The following is a 21,584-nucleotide window of genomic DNA, read 5'->3' as shown; positions in this document are numbered from 1 at the left end:
TCCCTGTGCTTTGACAAATATAATACCTCCAACTGAAACAGAGATATTCCCCTCACTCTACAAAGTTCCCTCATGCCCTTTTGCAGTCTATATTATTTTTAAACATCGTATTGGATTAAAATTTAATTAAGTAGAAATGATATCTCCACTGCCCTGGGTCTGGTCCAAGCCTAAAATCTCTGAGGCTGCCAGGAGCCATTTCACAGGCATGTCCCTTTCTGCCCTCGGCCCAGCCTTTCCCAAGGTGTCTGTGGGGGTTTACAGGGGCAGGGAGGCACCACAGGAAGGATATTTGCTTTGGTTTCTTCAATTCTAATGAATGCCCAGGTATTGAATGTAACAACATTAAACCTCCTCCTCCTCTCACACACATACACACACACGTGCACGCACACACACGTGCATGCACACTCATGCACGCACACATGCACACACACATGTGCACGTGTGCACATACGTGTGCACACAAACACACACACCCCCTTGGCAGCTGCCAGCCTCTTAACCCAGTCTTCTATGCACTATACATTTGCCAAACCAGATTGCTCTTCTCAGCCACCCCTACACCTGGCACCTATGCCCAACCGGGAATCTGTGCCCTGGGGCTCTTCACCCAAATGAGGGCTGCCCTAGGAGAGTGGACTCAGACCAGGCCCAAATCCCTTGACGTTTGCCCACTAAGATTTGTCAGTGAACGTCGTCCCCTGGTGGAAAATCTAGGACATAACAAATATGTATCTGAGCTTCTGCGGTATTTCCTAGAATTCATTCATTCCAGAATATTTGCAGGGGGAAATAACTTTTCGGTAGAGAAACCCAGAAGACATAGCATTAACCAAGGGTTCAAAGTTAACATCACTTGTAACTGGACACGATGACATCTCAAACCCTCCCAACACCAATGCATTGGGAAGGACTGTCATTTCCATGGTGTTCTTGTCCCAAGATGTATAACCACAGTTTCGCCACTAGAAAATATCAGACTAACCCAAGCTGAGGAACCAAATAACTACAAAATAACTGACCAGTCAGTTTTGGGCGGTTCACCCAAATGAGAGCTCAAATGAGAACAGTTCTGTCAAAGTCACAAAACAGTAAGGAAAGGCGGAGGATCGGTCACAGATCAGAGGAGACGAAGGAGACATGATGAGTGAACGCCGTGTGGGGTCCCGGATTGGACCCTGGATCGGGAAAAGGACCTTGTGGGGAAACGTACAATCTGAGCAAAGGCTGAGGCTGAGTTTACGGTGATGCCCGAATGTCCATTTCTTAGTTCTCATTCTTGTCCTGTGACGATGCAAGATGTTAACGCCAGGGGGAGACGAGTGAAGGGTATACAGGAATCTCTGTGCTGCCTTTGCAACTTTTCTGTAAGTGCAAAATTATTTCAAAGTAAAACTTTTTTAAAAATTGCAGGCCGTTTTCCAAATATGGAAGGCCCCGGTCTACATGCTGGGAATACAGTTCCTGCTCTTATGGAACTTGCGTTCTAGTAGGAGAGACGGCACACAAACAGACTGAGTAGGTGCGTCTGCATTGAGTAATAACCCCTACAAAGCAAAGTGAGGGAGTGCCAGGGGCTGGGGGAGGCTGGGGGCTGGGAGGGAGTGGGTCAGGGACCAGCTCTCTATGGAGATGACTCTGGAGTAGGAGCCTGAGTAATGGAGGGTAGCCCCTGCCTCCAACCCAATTCATTCATGAATTCAGCAGCTACTGTTTGAAAGTCTGCCACATGCCAGGCACCTGGGGATACGGCAGTGAGCAACACGGACTCAAATCCCTACTGATGTCCTAGGGATGCTCACATTCTAAGAGGGGAGAGAAAGAAAAGTCACTAAGGAATGCAGCGTGTTCCATTGGGGAGGAGCTGGCAGCATGGAGGGTGGCCCTGTGCTTTTCAAACAGTGCGTGCTATTAACAGACCTTACAGAGTAAGCGACAGGGAACGCAGGCCTGGAGGAGCGGGCAGAGTGAGAAATTCCGGTGAAGGGAACAGGACGTGCAAAGGTCCAGAGGTGGGAGCATGTTTGGCAAACTCAGGCATGCCAGCGAAGCTGCAATGTGGCACAGAAGGGGGCCAGATGCAGCGGGCCTTGTGGGCTGCAGTTCGGATTTTATTCCTGCCCTCTGGTGGATTCTGGGTAGAGGAAGGACAGAGTGGCTCCATCCTTTGTTTGAGACTACCTGGGATGATCTGGCAGGCAGTGAACGTGCTTGGCACTGTAAACCAGTTCCCCCACCCTCCATCTTGGTTTCTAAATGGTGTCTGAAGAACATTCTGGGCAAAAGGCACTCTGTAAGGACAGGGTTTAGCCGGAGTTGGAAGCAGGTAAAGGTCTCTGCTCTTTCCCATGTGCCATCTCCCACCTTCCTTGGCTACAGGCTCTCCTTTGGCCTCCTGCTCTGCGAGATCCTTTTTCCGTCCTCGAAGACGTGAGATCTTCCCTCTTGTAGCTAAGCCCGAGGGCTACCTTGACACACTGTTCTGAGCTACAGGGAAACCCAGAAGAGGTCTTTTCCCAGCTGTGCGAGCAGGGCACTCACTCGCGGCCTCTGATTCCGCGTCCTCAAAGTGGTGTGGAGGGAACAGCAGGACTGAGAACTGCGCTCTCCATCCCCATCCTGGGGCAGGGAAGGTGTATTAGTCCGTTCTCAGGCTGCTATGAAGAAATACCTGAGGCTGGGTAATTCATAAGGAAAGAGGTTTAACCGACTCACAGTTCCATGTGACTGGGAGGCCTCAGGAAACTCACAATCATGGTGGAAGGCACCTCTCACAGCGCGGCAGGCAAGAGAATGGGTGCCCAGTGAAGGGGGAAGCCCCTTATGAAACCATCAGATCTCGTGAGAAATAACTCACTATCACAAGAACGGGGTGGGGGAAACCCGCTTCCATGCTCTAATTGTCTCCACCTGGCCCCTCCCACAACACATGGAGATTATGGGAACTACAATTATGATGAGATTTGGGTGGGGACACAGTCAAACCTTATCTGAAGGAAAAGCTGGTAACCGTGCAGAGAGGTGGGTACCGCTGTAAATTCGTAGTCTCAGGCCCGCTCGTTGTTCTCCTCGGTTCTCATCCCTGATCTGCACCAAGGCTACTGTACATCCTGAGGCCTACCTACCACTTCCATTTAACACGCCTTGGCATCCTCCTTCACAAGGAAGGGAACAAAGTCATCCACCAAGTCTCTCTCCGCCAAGCTTCCGGGTCCCTCCTCCTTGGACCCTTCCATCTGTCACTCACGTCCTTCCTTGTTCTGGCAATGACGTGTGCTCCAGGCCCCAGCAAATTAAAAAGCAAACCAACCAGCCCCCCGACACCTCCATGTCCTGCTCTGGCTACCTGCAGAATTTCTCTCTGCTTTGTTCCTGCATGCACTGCAAGTCTGGCCTCTGTCCCTGTCCTCCCCACTGAAATCGTTCTCAGCAAGGTCACCAGTGGCTGCCCTGTTCCCACAGCCATTTTGAGGACAGCTGTCCAACTGCTGAGGCCAGAAACCCCCCACGTCCACAACCCACTTCTGAAACCCCACACCCTACTTGGTCAGTAACCACTTTCTGTTGATTTTCAATGGCCCTCTCTCCCTCTTCACTGTCCATACCGGGGTGTGGCCCACTATTGTTCTAGCCTCCATTATTACCCGCTTCCGATAGCCGTAATAGTTGATCTCACTCTGTTGCCCAGGCTGGAGAGTAGTGGTGCAATCTTGGCTCACTGCAACCTCCACCTCTCGGGTTCAAGTGATTCTCGTGCCTCAGCCGAGAAGCTGGGACTACAGGCGCCCACCACCATACCCCTGCTAATTTTTGTATTTTTGGGTAGACACAAGGTTCATCATGTTGGCCAGGCTGGTCTTGAACTTCTGACCTCAGGTGATCCACCTGCCTTGGCCTCCCAAAGTGCTGGGATTACAGGCGTGGACCACCGCCCCCAGCCATGATAGCTCCTCTAAAGGGTCAATCCGATGATTAACTTGCTTAAAATGCCTTCGTGAGTCCTCATTTCTCTCAGACGTGTCTGATTGACCTGCAGGGGGCTCCTGTGGCCTCACATTTCTGTATATGCTGTATCCTCCACCTGGAACACTCCCCACTCCCACCTCTGACAGCTGCCTCCCTTTGGCTCTGCGGAGCTTCTGAAAATATCATTTTCCAGAAAGCTTTTCCCAGAGTGTAAGCACTCCGCCTTCACCCTATCCCAGATTCCCCACCAGGCTGCACCCGCTCTCACCAGGCTATGCGCTGCCCCAGGCCAGGGATGATGCCTGCCTTATTTCTTGTGGTTCCCCCATGCCTGGTTCCAGAGAAGACCTGATGACTTTTAGAATGGACAATCCGAGAATGACAAAACATGGGGATGAGGGGAGAAGAGGGAGAGACATTCAAGATGACACAGATTTCAGGGTTGATGAGCAGGAGGAGAAAGAAGAGTTTGAAGGAAGAGGTTCAGGGCTATGTCTGGAGTGACCCTGAGCTTCCAGGTCGAGGCATCTTGTAGGCAGATAGAGATCCTGAATCTACAGCTACAGATGTGGGAGTCATGGGGGGAAGGGCTGAGATTGTCTCTGGAAACTATAGGAGAACGGCCATGCTGAATTTTAACACAATGGCAGCCGGATGTCCTGTCTGCTTTACCACCTGCCTGCCTATCCACACTGTCCTAGCAGAAGTTAAGCTGACTTGGACAGATGTTTCTCAAAGTGTGGGCCACCACGTCCCGGATCCAAGTCACCTGGGGAGGGAGGGCATTAAAGGCAGATCTGTGGGCCCTGCCCCCACCAACTGGATCAGGACCTGGGGTAGCCTGGGAAGCTGAACACTAACCAGCTCCTGGAGATCAAGGATTGAGACTTTGCAAGAGAGATGCAGAATAAGCAATGGGTGAGGAATTAAAGGTGTCAGCAAGACAGTGGCTGAAATGGATGGCTTGGTTATGGTGACAGACTGGACATGGGAGGCGCGTGTCCTGTGATAGCAGTAGGCTGCTGGGGACATCCCAGAGGACGCGTAAGGCTCACACATCGCCCAGTGCTCGCATAGCTTTTTAGAGGCCAGTTCCTTGTGTCACAGATGCTGACCTCCTAGACTGATTTCCACCTTCAAGATAGGACTCGAGTGGGGGCTTCATGTATCTCTTTATCCCCTAGCTTGGGGCCTGGCACTTTAGGGGCACATAACCTGTTAGCAGAATCATCAAATTCTTTCTTCAAACATGTTACGTTTATGTGTAACAGCAGCTGGGGGTGCCTAATGGTAAGACAGTCCCTGAGTAACACTGACTTCCGCATTTGCTGGGGGAGAAGCCTGTGACCAAGGGAGTTGCCTAAAACTGAAGGGCAGTGTCCAAGGACAAGGATGAAGTAATTTGGCTCTGACTAGCAGGCGTTACCCTGTGGCCTAGGAAATGAACCCTACACAGTTTGAGTTCACAGCCATTAAATCCTGAGAGAATGAGAACGGGGTTGGAACGGGTGGATCCAAGGTGCTGTTTTTATTAGGATGGAACCTACGGAATAAGAAAAACATGGTGGATGTCTGTGGACTGTGTAAAGGTCATCACTAATGGAATTAGGTAATGGAGGTTTCTTTCCAAAACATGTTAAAAAAATAAAGGCAAATGGTAGAGTCCATACACAAAAAAGGCAAAACCAAAGAGTTAAAGGAAGCAAATAAATCTGTACGTGTATTTATAAAAATTGGCTGGCAAGTCAAAGTATAATATGGAACAGGAAGTGCAAAGGCAAAAATTACCCTATTCAAATAAAAATATCGTTCTCTTAGGAAATAAAATACAACAGCTTGTACGAAGTACACCTAACACAAAATGACAAAGGTTGAAACTAATCTTTGTCTGAGAAACTAATCTTTTAATTTTATGTAAGTCAAATTAATTTAAATTTAATTTAAAAACAAGCAGTGTATTTTTTCCGCTAAACCCCATTTTTTTTTTTTTTTTGCTAGAACTACATTTTTCTTTTAACCATTGAAAATGTAGTATCCAAATGTAGATGGGCTGTAAATGTTAACTACATACAGATTTCAAAGACTTATTGCAAAAATAAGAATGCCACATAGTTCACTGATAATTTTCATATTGATTTTAGGTTGAAATGGAATTAAGAATTTGGATATATTTGGTTAAATAAAGTATATTAAAATTAATTTCACCTGTTTATTTTTACTTTTTAAATGTGGCTTCTAGAAAATATTAAATTATATGTATGGTTCACGTTATATTTCTATTGGGCAACACTGCCCATGAAATAGGACACACCTTGTTTTGAAAATTTCAGAGAATGTTCACAAAAACGGATTACTAGATTATGTTGTAGTGTAAGAGAATATTACAGTGTGAGAGACTTTAAGAGAATGTTCCTTAACAAAAATGGATCAAAAAAGAAATAAAGAACCAAGAGTATAAAAATAAAAATGAAAACATTAAGCATCAAGACTTGTAGGATGTAATCAACTTAAATCTAGTGCCAGATTTTATCCCTTTTAGCGTTTGACATCTCAAATGATAAAAGCAATTTTATCTCTTTTAGCGTTTGACATCTCTGAGAATCTGATACAAAGACTGTCTCCCTAAAAAAAAAATGCACATAAAGAATTCTGCATATAATTTGAAGAGGGCCAACACATCCCGAAGCCTCCAGGCTATAATGCCTATATCATCAAAAGTGAAAATAAATTAAGCAGCCAATTAAAATTCAAGGAAAATGAAACATAACTCTCAAGGAAACTAGGAAAAAGAACAAGAAGACAAAGCCAGGATACGAACAGCAGAATTGTTAAGTCCATGAGCTGTTTCTTTGGAAAAACCAAACAAAAACTAAACAAAAATCAAACTGCTAGAAAAGTCAACCGAGGGGGAATAAAAGCATTAATATTGCTAGAAATGGAAACGTTTCAGAATTAAGGGGGTTTTCTGCACCATTGCATAGCAATACATTTGAAAAACTCATTTTTTCCTGTGAAAATCTAAGTTAACAAAATCGACAAAACAAATGGAAACCCCAAATCAATCAAAAAAAGGAAAAAAAAAAAAATTCCCGTGTTTTGTAAACCGCTTCCCCAAAAGGCATCAGGATCTGATGAATTCACTGGTAAATTATTTCAGATTTTTGAGGTGCAACTAACTACTCTTTCAACAGTATCAGTGTTCCACAAACATTTCATGAGTGCCTACTTCAGTCCTATATTCAGTCTCAGTCCAATATAAAGTTGGTGTCATGAAAGATAAACTCTTTGGGTTCAGGGAAAATGATGGGAAGTTCATTGGTTCATCTTGTGAAGCAAACGTGACCTTGACCCCTAGACCTAAGGAGAACCTCCCACGCTTTGTAGTAATACAAGAAATAGCAACAACAAAAAACATTGGTGTATATATAATTACAGAAACAGTGTCTTCTCTATGATTAAAAAAAATTACATACTTCAAAGGAAGCAGACAGGAAATTATATAAATAATGTATCTAAATTAGTAAGAATATCAAGACCTCGAAGTGAACAAACTAAGATTTAAGAGAAGCTAACAGGAAATGCTTACTGAAAAACGTTATAGCTTAAATTAAGACAATTACTATTTTACATGTTAAATTATTTAAATTGACATTCCCCCACAACGAGTACTTCCTTGTGTTAGGGATTTTTTTTTCCCCAGAGCTTCTGTTCTAAGCTCTGGGGTGGCCAATCTTACTGAATAGTGTCTAGTCTTATAAAACAGGTGGATTGAAGCATGCCTCACCCAACAGCAAGGCAAAAGAGGTATACACTAGGCAGCAAGAGCCAGAGAAATGCTCAGAGATGCTGCCAATTCCACCAATTTCAACGTGTCTGCATGCTGTGAGCACTGGGTGAACTCCAGGACAGACGTGGTTCGACCCATATGGGTAACAGCCCGGACAGTGCCATGTTAGCAGATTATTAAAACTGAACATGTGCTTTCCTCACTTCCCTGCTTGTCTGAAAGAAAACAAAGAAAAAGTGGGACTAACGGGAATGTCTGTCTTGGGGTCTTCCCGTCACCTGGGAACTTAAATTCATTGAGGAAATAACCTTAACAGAGAAAAATCAATCCTTTGGTTCTTCCTGGAGATTACACTTTCTTTCTCATCAACTTCTATTTCTTACCTGCTTCATGATGTAGCGTTCTAGCTAGAAGCTGTTAAGTGTCAAAAAATCTTTTTTAAACTTGACCCTGGAATTTTAAGCAAAGCGGAGGAAGACTGGTAAATCTGGTTCCAGGCAGAGCAGGATGCCCAGGGCAAACTTTACAACCCTCTAATTACCTGGCACGACAGAATTTTCTAGTGGTGTCTCATTAGGTATTAATAACATGAAATAATTACTGTTAAAGTGACCTTTTTGTCAAGGGGATATAAACAAGAGAATCATTTAACACCAAGATAACATGGTAATAAGTGAAAATTGCATCTTGATAGGATTTCGGCGTGCGGTGAATTCCAAAGCACGATTTCCTTTCTATACTGGCTTGACTGTAAATGACAAGAGGCAAAGACTGTTTTCAGTATGTGGCTTATGCTTCTGCAGTATATGTCTTATGAGAAGTTTGCTTTTAAAAACCCATAGACGAACTGCACTTTTATAAAGACTTTTAGTGGTTCTTCGATGCCCAGTTGGTAACAAATACCTTTGCTCATGACTTCCTGAATAGTAAAAACAAAACTACATAACCACATGGTTGGAGGGAGTGAACTGGTGTGAAGAGCAGAATCTGGGTGATACAAACTGCTGAAGGCTGATGGCTTATCTACATCTAACTTGCAAGATATTGAAATGCATTCAGTAATTAATTTATCCTACCTCAAAGAGATTTTGCTGCAGTTGCTGAATTGGTACAGATGGGGCAGTTAGGAAAATGACATTCCCACTATAAAGCCAACACTCGTCATTGAATATAGTACCACCCAATGTATGAGCTAAGCATTGAAGCTACTGAATGCTTGGAAAAGTACCTCCTAGTTCTGATTATTTAGTTGTTGCAGGACTACATGAAAGTTATATATGTAAGGCAGTAACTGGATGAGATCACTATTACCTTTTAACCAAAGAGTTGGCCTCACTTTTCTCAGCCTTTCTTCAACAGTGCAGCTGTAACATGGATACAAGCCGTTCAGTTTGCAAAGCATTTCTCATGGAATCATCCTCATCCCTCATTTGCAGATGAAATAACAGAAGGCTGAGTTGTCTCAATAGCTTTATCTTTGGATTCTGATAATGTTAGGTTCAGAACAACGTATATTTCTAAAATGATGAAGGGAGATTAAAAAGCAAGGCCTTTCCAATTATTCAAATGTTTATTGTAAGCTCTGCCAAGTCTTGGGGTTTAACCATTTTAATGAGAGATATTGCAAGGGCAGTATACAAAATATACCCTCGCAACTCTCGCTAGAACATGTGGCTTTTCCTAGCTGATGGACCCAAGAAGGGAACAGCATGGTAGATAGTGTGCAGCCAACAGGGACTTGTGTGTGGTGTATCAGATGCCAAACCCCCGTTACCAGCCTGCAAATCAGGAAAACAGCAAAGAGAGATGTATCTGTCATTTCTAAGTGACATCAAAAAGAAACTGGCTGAGGCTGTGAAGAGAAAGGCAGTGGAATATAAATATAGACTTGTCATTTGTGCTAGGATTGACCGCAATCTTACAGCTGAGAGACACCATTAGATCTCATCGACTCACAACAGTTGATTCAGTGTTGTGTGTGTGAGCATCTAAAAACTGATCCGGGAATGTACTTGTGCCCTGGAGTATAAGAATACAATTTCAGAACAGCTGTTGGGGGTGATCAGGACGGTAAAATTCTACATCCATTTCACTGACTGGAAGGTAGAGCCTGGCTATTAATCTAGGGCTATTCAATCTATATACCTCTTGAGCAGGTGTAGATAATTTTATACAAAGGCAGGAGGGGAAGGGAAAAAAGCCACTCAAAGTTTCAGTAATTCAATAATTTATTCCTCTAAAAAAGTGTGTAAAAGTATATAGCTCTCATCCACAAGGTATATATGAATGACATTTAAAATGGAGGCCTTTTATTATTGTTTCTTTTTATCAAAGTCTTTTAGTGTACTGTACCAGCGCTATACTGTAGTTATTTTTTTAAATGAACTTCACATATTTTTGTATTCTTTCAAATTGTTTGCTATATATAAAAGAAGCTCACTGCAAAATGCTTGAAGGAAAAAAGGAAACAAAAGAAATTCAGAACTTCCCAGAAATGTACAGCTTTTACATTTAAAAAAGGTTCTGAAATATACATACAAGCATGCTGGACAATCCCACCCTTCTCCCCTCCCCACTTCCCCTTTTTTTGTTCAAACCATGGTAAGAGTTCTGATTTCTGCAGAATTTCCAAAATTAAAAATAAAAAAAAATAAAATAACTTCTCACTCTGTAGCAAATCCAGGGCTTGTACATTTCAGATTAATTCAGTAAAAAACTCACAAGTAAAATAATGCATATTTAAGGGAAATATTATACAGACTTTTTCACACAGAAGTACATAAGATTTTTTAAAATCTATTGCCATTCATTTATTTTTGCACAAAAACGTATAAATATGTCACCAGCTTTTCTTAACTTAAAAAACTTAAATAAAAGACACCAGATGAAAACTACCCTTTGCTGCCATTTTTTTTTTAAGTTTTTTGTAGGGGTTTTTTATTTTTTATGTTTTTTTTCTTTTTCTGCTTAGAATTGGGTTTCTAGGGAAGAAAAGCCCCTGCATTAAAAACAGCCCATTTAAAAAAAAATTCAAAGTTCTGATGAATTCCGGGAAAAAAGCAACCCCAAAGTGGTAAAAGATTACAAATATCTACTTTACAATTTGTCTTCTCACCAAGATAATTTTATACAAGTTTACAATCTTCATCTTCTTATGCTCTTCAAAAGGCCTTGAGAATTTTCCTTTCTGATTAAGAAAAAATAGCACTGCAATATTTTTAAAGTCAATTTTACACTGTACACATTAGATACAAATGGTTTGATATATCAGATTTTTTATCCTATACATTGCGAAAGTCAACCCCCCTTCAACTGGTGGTACAGAGAAGAAAATTATCCATTTACAAGTTATTTCTCTGCTTTCACATTCCCACCACACAACTTTTTTTTTAATATAATGTTTTAAACTTTAGATTATTTCAAGAAAAATACTTTTACAAAATCATATCAATTATTACATTTTTCCTTTTTTGTTAATAACCAGGACATGGAAGTCTCTTGGAAGAACTTTTAAAATTTGCATGATTCTCTCCACAGATGACAAGAGCTCAAAGGCCTGGTCACAGTGGCTCCCGGGAGGCCAGTACACACCCACTGCCCTCAGACAGAAACACACAACACAAGGGTTAGAAACAGGGTTTCAAAGACAACCCTCTGGGCCAGGAATGAGGAGTCATAAAATACTTCAATTAGCCATTAATGCTTTAAAAAGGCATTTTTTAAAAAGTCCCACCACAAAGGCTCAACTTCAAGTACTAATTTAATGGTTAAGTTGTAATATTTCTTTGAAATAATATTCCTATGGTCCAGAAAAAATTCACCATATTTATAACTGATTTCATGAGCAAACACTTTCAATTGTTGTATGTACATAAGTCCCTTTTGATCTAATGAGAGGAGAGACCTGGCTTTCGGTAAGAATTCACTAGAAAATATATTTCCGTTGTGACTATATAAAACTAATTAAGGTACTTGCCTCCATGGCTCTGAGTTGAGCCTGACTGCCTTCTGTATAAAAATGTTATCCTTCATGAAATGCTGGCCACTTAACATGGCAGAACTTTTAAAACTCAGTTTGTTGTTAACAAAACCTACTGCTGGGTGGTTTTGAATATATTACTTTTAGGCATGATCTCCCCAATGTGTTTTTACTCCTTTTCCGGCTTCTAGGACAGAGGTATGTAGTCAAAGAATCCTATGGTGGATCTGAATTGGGTTTCAGCTACTGTACCTGGTCCTCGTGAATTAAAAAAACAAAGTCACAAAAACCATATGACAAAACAAATTAAAATAAATAAACAAAATGAAGCTGTCTCCAGACCTTCTGCATCCACACACAGGTGTGAAGTCAACCGAAGCACTCATGCCAATCTGGATGGGAGCACTAGGGAGACAGGAACCCCAGTATGAAACCATGTACTTGAGCTGGTTCTTATTTTTAAAAAGTCCCAGATTATGGAGTTCAGGTAACCCACAGGCCATACACCAGTAACTAGAGGATTTCATCCAAAGGGCTAGACTGCCCTCAATTGTATACAGAGGCTGAAAACACAGACTCTTGTGCAAAAGGACACTGCCTCTTCTGTTTCCCGCTGAAAAGCCACCAACCACCACCACTTCCTGGGACCAGTGGTTGGGGGCTACATACACCACCGCACTGGCTGAAAGTCACCACGTATGGAAGTTTCCAGGTCCATGAGAGAAGTGTCAAGGAGTCACTCTGGTAATGAACACTGCAGAATTGACATGTGCCTGCTGAGAAGGAATCACAGTGCAGGACTGTGGAGAGTGGTCTGAAGAAAAGGATGTGGGTTATTTGCAGAGTGTAGCAGGTTCCTTGGACTGAGGTTGCAGGGAGAAGGAACTGAGCCAGAGAGAACAAGTGCTTTTCCAATTAAAGTATATTCATGATGGCATTGTACAACTGAGTGAGCACCACAAAGTGGACGGGAAGGCAGGAAGTACGGTCCTGGGTGGCCGGATTGCACGTGAGCCAGGACAGAGCGTTGTACTGCTCCAAAACAAACCTGCCAAAGAGAACACACAGAGCAGGGGCATGAGCCTCAAGAGGGGCAGGCTGGTTCTCAGATTCTAACACATTCTGGATCTTAGCAGGAAGGAGGTCTCAAAGGCATCCTTTAACCTGCCCCAGGCTCTTTCCCTCATCCTTGTCTCATGTTCCTCCTTCCTTCTAGACATGGACCATCCAGTACAGTAGCCACCAGCCACGCATGGCCACTGAGCTCTGCCAGTGAGGCCAGTCAGAACTTGTGTGGACTGCAGGTAAAAGGAGGCACTGGAGCCCAAACACTTAGAGGCCAGGTGCAGTGGCTCACGCCTGTAATCCCAGCAACTTTGGGAGGCCGAGGTCGGTGGATCACCTGAGGTCAGGAGTTCAAGACCAGGTGGCCAACATGGTGAAACCCCGTCTTTATTAAAAATACAAAAATTAGTCAGGCGTGGTGGTGCGTGCCTGTAATCCCAGCTACTTGGGAGGCTGAGGCAGGAGAATCGCTTGAGCCTGTAGGCGGAGGTTGCAGTGAGATCATGCCACTGCACTCTAGCCTGGGTGACAGAACAGGACTCCATCTCCAAAAAAAAGAAAAAGAAAAAAAGAAAAGTATGTAAACATTTCATGAATATTTTTATATTGGTACATGTTGAAATAACACTTTGAATATATTGAGTTAAATAAAATATATTATTAAAATTCATCAGTTTCTTTTTACTATTTTAATGTGGCTAGTAGAAAAATTTTAATTAGATTTGAGGTTCACATTATATTTCTATTGGGCAGTGTTCCTCTAGGGCAGCAGTCTCCAACCTTTTTTGGCACCAGGGACCGGTTTTGTGGAAGACAATTTTTCCACGTGGTGGGGAATGGTTTGAGGATGAAACTATTCCACCTTAAATCATCAGGCATTAAGAGTCTCATAAGGAGTGCACAACCTAGATCCTTTGCATGTGCGGTTCACAATAGGGTTTGTGCCCCTATGAGAATCTAATGCCGTTGCCTGACAGGAGGCAGAGCACAGGTTGCAATGCTCGCTCGCCTACCACTTACCGCACGCTGTGCGGCCTGGTTCCTAACAAGGCATGGACAGGGGTTGGGGACCCTTGCTCTAGGGGGCCTGGAAGCCAAATTTATGTTGATCAGGTTATTTTTATCCATAACTATAATTATACATTAATCTATAATGTACAGTTTCTTATCATTTCCTAACCATTTAAGAGTTATAAAACATTAGAAAAGGCCTGTATCTTTTCTCAAGGTAGATGAAGAATGTCTGTGGTTTGATTAATACCCATTTCTGGGATGCATTTCCCTACTATGTCATTTATGTTCTAGTTCATTTAAAAAAAAAACATAATCGGTAGCTCACGTCTGTAATCCCAACACTTTGAGAGGCTGAGGTGGGTGGATCATGAGGTCAGCAGATCGAGACCATCCTGGCTAACACGGTGAAACCCTGTCTCTACTAAAAATACAAAAAAAAGCTGTCACCCAGGCTGAGGCAGGAGAATGGCATGAACCTGGAAGGCAGAGCTTGCAGTGAGCTGAGATCGCGCCACTGCACTCCAGCCTGGGTGACAGAGCGAGACTCCGTCTCAAAAAAAAAAAAAGAAAAGAAAAAAAAGAAAAAAGAAACAGGAAGCATAAAAAGTATTTTCAATGTGAGGTGCTTTAAAAGTTCCAGATACTGTCTTCTAACTATCCACCCCCGAGATCTGACCTCTCTTCATCACCGTGAAGTGCTTGCTCTGAACGGGAAGCAAAGGCAATTATAAATGCATATCACCGCCTAACTGAATCCAATGTGTCACACTCCCTGTCCCATGCAGCTATGGGGGACTGCAGCTCTCACTGACTCATCAGATAATGTTTCACTGCACAAATGGCAGCTTCTTTTCTATGAATACCACACTTAGATTAAAACACCTTGCAAAGACAACAGTAAAGGAATATCATTTCAAACTGCACTGCTATGATGCCTAGGTTGGTATCTACCTTAAAACATCAGACGTAGTTTTGGAGTCAAGAGGGTGTGGAACCCGCTGAGAATTCCTGGCAGGCAGAAGTTCGTCTGTCTGTGCTACTGAAATGTGGTGATGCAGCGAAGCCTGGTGAAAAAACAAAGGGAGTTACCTCTCTGGTCTAGACAATCACAGTGCAGAAGTGAGGGAGGCCATGTCTGCCAGAAGCAGATGCTCCCAAAAGTCCTTAGAAGTCAGAGTTTCTATGAGTCTATAAATTTTAACCTGCTCAGTAACCCCCAAGGTAATCCCAAGTAACTTCTCATCCTAGGGTTGGGGGGGGTGGGGAGGCAAACTTTTTGGGCTTTTTTGGTCTGCTGTATTTTGTTTCTTCAATGGAAATAGTCTAGCACACACAAAAATACTCTATTATAAGGTCCCATGAATTGATATCACCAAGATGTAACAATTATCAATATTCACCACTTTTTTGTTTTCATTCTTCTGAATTATTTTGAACAAAACACAAATATTACCATCTCTACAAAACATTTAAAAAAAAAATAGCTGGGCATGGTGGTTTGTGCCTGTAGTGCCAGCTACAAGGAAGGCTGAAGCTGGAAGATTGCTTGAGCAATCTGGGAGGATGAGGATGCAGTGAGTTGTGATTGCAACACTGCACTCCAGCCTGGGCAACAGAGCAAGACTCTGTCTCCAAAAAAAAAAAAAAAAAAAACAAAAAAACAAACCAAAACCCATAAAACAAATATTGTATCATTTTGCTTGTAAAAAGTCAGAGATATCTCACATAAGGACCTTTAAACATAACAGTAATTATCACACAATAAAAATTCACAATGATTCCTTAATATTATCACCCCAATCACCCCATCTGCAGGATAATAAGATAATGCTCCCTTATTATCTCAAAAATGTCTTTTTATATTTGGTTTACTAAAATCATGAGCCAACATGATCTGTACGTGACAAATGATTAAAGGCACGAAATGTCTACTGTCCCACCTGAAGTAACATGATTCATCACTGGGTTCAGGTGGTACCAGCGTACTACACCCATCATAAAATTCCTCATCAAGTTTTCACCCAATGGTTTTGGTATTACTTTATATGTAAACGAGAGGCAATATATAAATGCTTTCTCTTTATTTTTTATTTTCAGACTGAGTTGATGCTCTAGCAGTTAAAAATGACTGATTTTTTGTTTTCCAACACAATTATGAACCAAGGATTTGTTTCATTCTATCACTGTCATCATTTGTTTTAATGATCACACGGTCCCATCCTAGCCCTGGACAATCGAGCTGCCCTCTAAGATGGCTCCTGAGGCCCTGATGGACCATCATGATCTTTGGTAACTTTCTTGCTTTTAGGTGTGACAAGATGCCCTAGGTTCACTGGGAACATTTCCTGCTTCATACCTGGAATCAGTCATCTTCAAAGAACCATAGTACCTTTAAGTGACAACAGTGTGTAGGAACCACAATTGTGGCAACAGAGGTGTTTATTGCTGCTAAGCTTTTTCAGCAGACAGAGCTAAAAAAATGTGTAAACTTTTTTAGAGAGGAAAAATAAATCTACGCTCATACTGATAATTCTAATTCAAAATACAGAACACATGCATTTTTATAAACCTCCTTTGATTTTATAATAGTATGTTAAAGTCATTAGGAAAAGAACATTGCTTCACTAAGTTTTTGGTTTGATTTCCATCATTTGTTTTTGAAAATATAATCAGCTGTGTGTGTGTATATGTGTGTGAATACGCATATCTTATAGATTACTCCAAGGTAATCGCTACTCCACAGAATGATTACACAGAAATATTCTCCATTTTGTTGCAAATGATTAACATTTCACTGTCTGGATGTGCCACAGTTGATTCAATCAGTCCATCACTGATGACACTTAGGTTCTTTCTAGTCTTGGACATACGTCATTTTCTGTTTTGGCGAAGAACCTTTGGGCTCTTCCTTAGAGGTGGGAATGTTGCCCTAAAAGGGTAGTGTGTAGGGCTGTATTATTCAGCAATTCCACCAACACCAGGGCCTGCTCCCCACATCTGTGCCAACACAGTATGTTGCCAAATCTTTGTATTTTTGCCAATCTGTGGGCAAGAAATGGATTTCATTCTAGGTATTGCTGTTTTTAACACAAACTGCAAATAGGGGATCTTTTGTTTTGAACTTTAAAATTGGGATTAAAAGGTTCCAAGAAATATAAAGGAAGGAGGAAGTGCAAATGTGCGATGTTTTTAGCCGACTCTTACCCTGCTCTAATGAAGAATGAGAGGAGTCCATGGCAGGGGAGGAAGAGGACGGCTGGTTACTACACCCTCGACGCAAGCTTAACTTTACTGATAGTGACGCAATATAGACTTGGAGAAAGACCATTACACTGAACCCCATGTATCCACCCTAGATTTACCCTCTGGGCCCCACTGTCTCCTCCTTGGGCTACTGTGATTCATTTCTTTGTGACATGGTTTTGGGTCCTCCTAAATTCTACTCTCCACCTACAACTGTAAAATTTCCTCAGAGTGTAAGTAGATACAAGAGAAAAAAGGAACAGAATAAGATTATGATGCCTAAAACTGAAATTTCTAAGCAAAATTAAATTTAAGCATAAATCACTCATTCCTTGCAAACTTCTAATATGATACCAAACCAACCTTTAAGAAGAGAGGGCACTGGTTTTGAGCCTGGGGACACGATGACCAAAACCACTGGGGAAGATTCTCAGCTTTGGCAGTTGATACAAAATACCCAAGGGCCAGGGGCTGCTGCTTTAGTTCCTCTGGTGCTTCTCTAGAAAGAAGACGCTCACCCTGGCTCTGAAAAACAAAAATCCCAAAAGCATGATCAACATTTATCTGAAACCTTGAAAAACAAACTTTCGTCAGTTCACTCTGCACACTGCAGTGAGTGATCCCCTTTGTGGCAGCATCTCACAGAAAGCCACAGGTGGCTGAGAAAGGAAAGCAGGGCCGGCACTGTCTTTGCTGCACACATAGAGAAGATGCCAGCAAAGCTGACAGCCTCAGTCAACTAAGTACGGATTTATTTGCTTGGGTTTCTTTTCTATGGGATGGAAGATCAATTCCATGGCATCGTGATGTAACAAACTAAAATGGAAAGATTACAATCTCTGACAGCAGAAGTTTCTACCATACGCAGGTGCTCTTTCACCAGCAACCAACCACAGACACAAGAGCTCACCAGCTTGACCAGGACAATGTGACACCAGTACGTGCACAGCACAAATGTTCCTGAGCTGCCAGGAGTGCAAGATCTGCTCACAGAGAAGCCATGTTTTCATCTGCAGCATTCCCCTTAATAAGAGACTCCTGGAAGAGGCTATGTTTTGCTGCAACTGACATTTTTCTTACCTGTAATTCTTTTAGCTAGCTTCAACAACTGAAAATGTACCTTTCATGTAAGCAATAAGTAAGCCATTTGTTTTTAAAAGGCTCTGTTTAGGCTGGGTGTGGTGGCTCACACCTGTAATCCCAGCACTTTGGGAGGCTGAGGCGGGCAGATCACTTGAGGTCAGAATTTCGAGACCTGCCTGGTGAACACGGTGAAACCCCAACTCTACTAAAAATACAAAAATTAGCCAGGCATAGTAGTGCATGCCTGTAATCTCAGCTACTCAGGAGGCTGAGGAAGGAGAATCCCTTGAACCCAGGAGGCGGAGGTTGCAGTGAGCCAAGATCACGCCATTGCACTCTAGCTTGAGCAACAGAGTGAGACTCCATCTCAAAAAAAAAAAAAAAAAAGCCTTCTGTTTAGAAGGAAAAAATAATCTGCAGCTACTACATCAAACTGTATCAATTCTGAGTTGATTAAAAAATAAAAAATTTACTGCCACTTTGAAGGCATTCTTTTCCCTGCTATAATGTCTTAACTGGATATCAAAGAATGTTTAATGCTTCAGAAAAAGGAAATGCTTAAAGCCTCTTGGAGGTCACCTGGCTGCAGGTGCTCAGGATTGAAAAAGGCCACCTGGCTAGCTTCAGAACAGCACTGTCTAAATCATGACACTGAATTAAAGACTTTAGTGCTTAAGGCTCCAAAAAAAGGGAGAAACACAGCATACCTCTGTTTCTTACACAACTAACATTACACTTTAATGACCAATTCTTTGTTAATGCATAAACTGAATTACAAAAACAGGTACTGGGAGGTAGTTGCTATTATTCCACTTCACAGATAAGGTAACTCAGGCTAAAAGAGGTGAAGTTAGGTTGTCCAAGGTCACAAAGCCCGCAGGCCCAGACCTGCAATTCAGAATTGTCTTTAACAGACTGTGGGGCATGCATTCTTAGCTACTATGCTATTTGCCTACAGAATTCAAATTAAACCTAACTTTAAAAAAATAGGCAATGTAAAATTTGTGGTTTTTGTTCCTATCACAACCATTTCCCATGAACAAATTGTCATTAACTGGTAAGTAACTGCAAAGGAAACAGACTTAAAACCCCTTCCTTCCAGAAGAGGGTAACAGCGGCAGGTATAACATGGGAACACTCTGAGATGCCCTCCTCTGGTCTCACCTGCTCTGTGACTAATCTAACTTAGAAACCTCCTTTTTCTCCATCGTCTAATAAATTCAGTGCTGGGAATAAAAGTCCCCCCAGTGAAAACTTTAGTCCTTTATATCCATCTTTGTGTCTAAATAAATGAGTATGAGCAGGGTTGCTTATGCTTGTTCAGTCTAAGACACCAGACATAGCTATTTTTCTAAGTCTTAACCCCTCAATCTCGTAACATTTTAAATAAACAGTACAATACAGTGATGCAGCAGGAATCATCTAACTGAAGCAAAGTTACCACAAGCTGTGGCAGAACCCTCTAACTCTTAAATCTTCTGTTCATTCACCTCCAATATCCCTGAGATATTTAAAGATGAAACCAGTTGTAAGCTCTGGTTTTTTCCTTAATACTCTGGCATTAACCTGGACATATCTGTAAAATCAATCTCCTGGCGGCTCTTGCCATTCCTGTGGGTCAGCTAGAAAGGCGGCGGCTGCAAAATGACTAAGCCAGGACACGCAAAGAGCATGGCAGGCTCCTTTCAGAACAAGCCATCACCAACAACTTGTTCTTCAATCAGCACAGTTACTGTTGAATAAGTACGGTTGTTGTACTGATCTCTTAAAAGCCACTATTTTGGCAAAAAATAACATTGAAAAAAAAACAACTGGGAAGCAGCAAGCAACTAGAACTAATTTTTGCTAAGAAAACAATGCATAAAAAACCCTTGCATCTGTAACAGGACTAGTCTTCTGATAAAACTTATTCATCAGAAATGATAACACATTTATTTCAAATTCCTGCCTTGTATTCAAAATGGAACTACAGTCAGTTTCCCACACTTATTTCACTTGTACCAAGGACCCAGACCATCAAGAACTGTGCGTGTAGGAACAAGATGATCGGATGTCAAGCGAATTATCTTCCTGAAGGCTGTGGTTGTCTTAAACAATGTACTCCAAATCATCCTTACCCGACTATGCTGGAAGTGAGAGCCCACACCAATTCCAGAAGGAGAGCCTGGGGAGGGTACTGGGGAGGAGTTGGGAGAGGAATGGAGGTTCCCAGTCATTAATATGCCAATATCATTGTCCATATCATCTGGGAATGGAAGGTCAACAAACATATCATCTAGAGGGAAGAGGGGGGAAAAAAAGCACAAAAATTAAAAAGATAGTCCATATCAATTATCATAATAATCCAACTGAACCTATGTCATGTTTTGTTGGCATATGGCTATTCTGGACACACACATTAAGAACTGAGATGCAGGCTCTCCAATGATCTCCTTATGTAAAGTATTAACAGAATGCAATCAAGAATGTAACATAAAAACCAACACTCTACATAGCCTCCAAAGGCACATAAAAACATGGCTAAAGAGCTAAAGCAGCAATTTAATCATTAAAGTTGACACCATTCAAAAACACAGTAGACTCCATCAATGTATCCAATTAGCATCTAAAACACCAGAGGCTGAATGAATGCATGTTAATGGGCGTGAACTTGCCCTGAAAATGGAGACCTATTCCAAAAGCAAATCAAAGCACAATGTTTTTTCTCTCTCTCTCTCCCCTCTTTTTTTTTTTTTTTTTTTTTTGAGGTGGAGTCTCACTCTTTTGCCCAGGCTGGAGTGCAGCGGCACGATCTCAGCTCACTGCAACCTCCGCCTCCTGGGTTCAAGTGATTTCTGGCTAATTTTTGTATTTTTCATAGAGATGGGGTTTCACCATGTTGGCCAGGCTAGTCTCAAACTCCTGACCTCAAGTGATCCGCCTGCCTCAGCCTCCCAAAGTGCTAGGATTACAGGCATGGGGTGCACCTGGCTCAATGTTTTCATTAAGAAATCCTCCCCGACACTATAAAAGTAAGGTACATCCACAGCAGAAAATTTCTAAAGTATAAAAAGTAAAAACCATCACCTAGAACCCAATCACCATGACCTTTTTTTCTATGATTCTTTTATTTTCTCATATATTTGTTAATCCATTGTAATCATACCAGACATAAAATTTGGTATCCTTTTCCCCATCCCCTTTACCATAAGTAAACACTGGTAGGTGTTACAATTTCTTCAAAAACAATGCAAATGGATGCACAGTACTGAGCATTTTATAGTTTATAAATGATCATTTTTTAAAACAGATGCCTTAACAGATACTCAAAAATTTCCATTAAGAATAATCAAATAAGGAGTTTCTCTATAGCAAATTAGATTCCCATCAACTAGCTAAAGGAAGGTGCTCTCTTCATATTGCTTAGTACTTCAAACATTTCAAATCACATCTTCAAATATTTAC

General features: G+C 41.9%; 1 protein-coding gene across 5 annotated transcripts in view; it reads right to left on the bottom strand.

The window, feature by feature from the left end:
* Nucleotides 1–10,541: 10,541 nt before the first annotated feature.
* The window catches only part of LOC105495270 (mediator complex subunit 13L), a 317,806-nt gene continuing 306,763 nt past the window's right edge, over nucleotides 10,542–21,584 (bottom strand). For all 5 annotated transcript variants that reach the window (XM_011764584.2, XM_011764594.3, XM_071071010.1 and 2 more), the window contains 4 exons: nucleotides 20,258–20,415; nucleotides 17,421–17,582; nucleotides 14,766–14,878; nucleotides 10,542–12,783 (listed from right to left, as the gene is read on the bottom strand). In XM_011764584.2, the coding sequence (XP_011762886.1) occupies nucleotides 12,651–12,783; nucleotides 14,766–14,878; nucleotides 17,421–17,582; nucleotides 20,258–20,415 (566 nt within the window). In that variant the 3' untranslated portion in view covers nucleotides 10,542–12,650. The remainder of the gene's footprint in view (nucleotides 12,784–14,765; nucleotides 14,879–17,420; nucleotides 17,583–20,257; nucleotides 20,416–21,584) is intronic.

This window comes from Macaca nemestrina, chromosome 10, assembly GCF_043159975.1.
Source record: "Macaca nemestrina isolate mMacNem1 chromosome 10, mMacNem.hap1, whole genome shotgun sequence".
In the NCBI taxonomy this organism is placed as follows: Eukaryota; Metazoa; Chordata; class Mammalia; order Primates; family Cercopithecidae; genus Macaca; species Macaca nemestrina.
The sequence above is the reverse complement of the archived record's forward strand: the minus strand, read 5'-3'. Positions and strand labels throughout refer to the sequence as shown.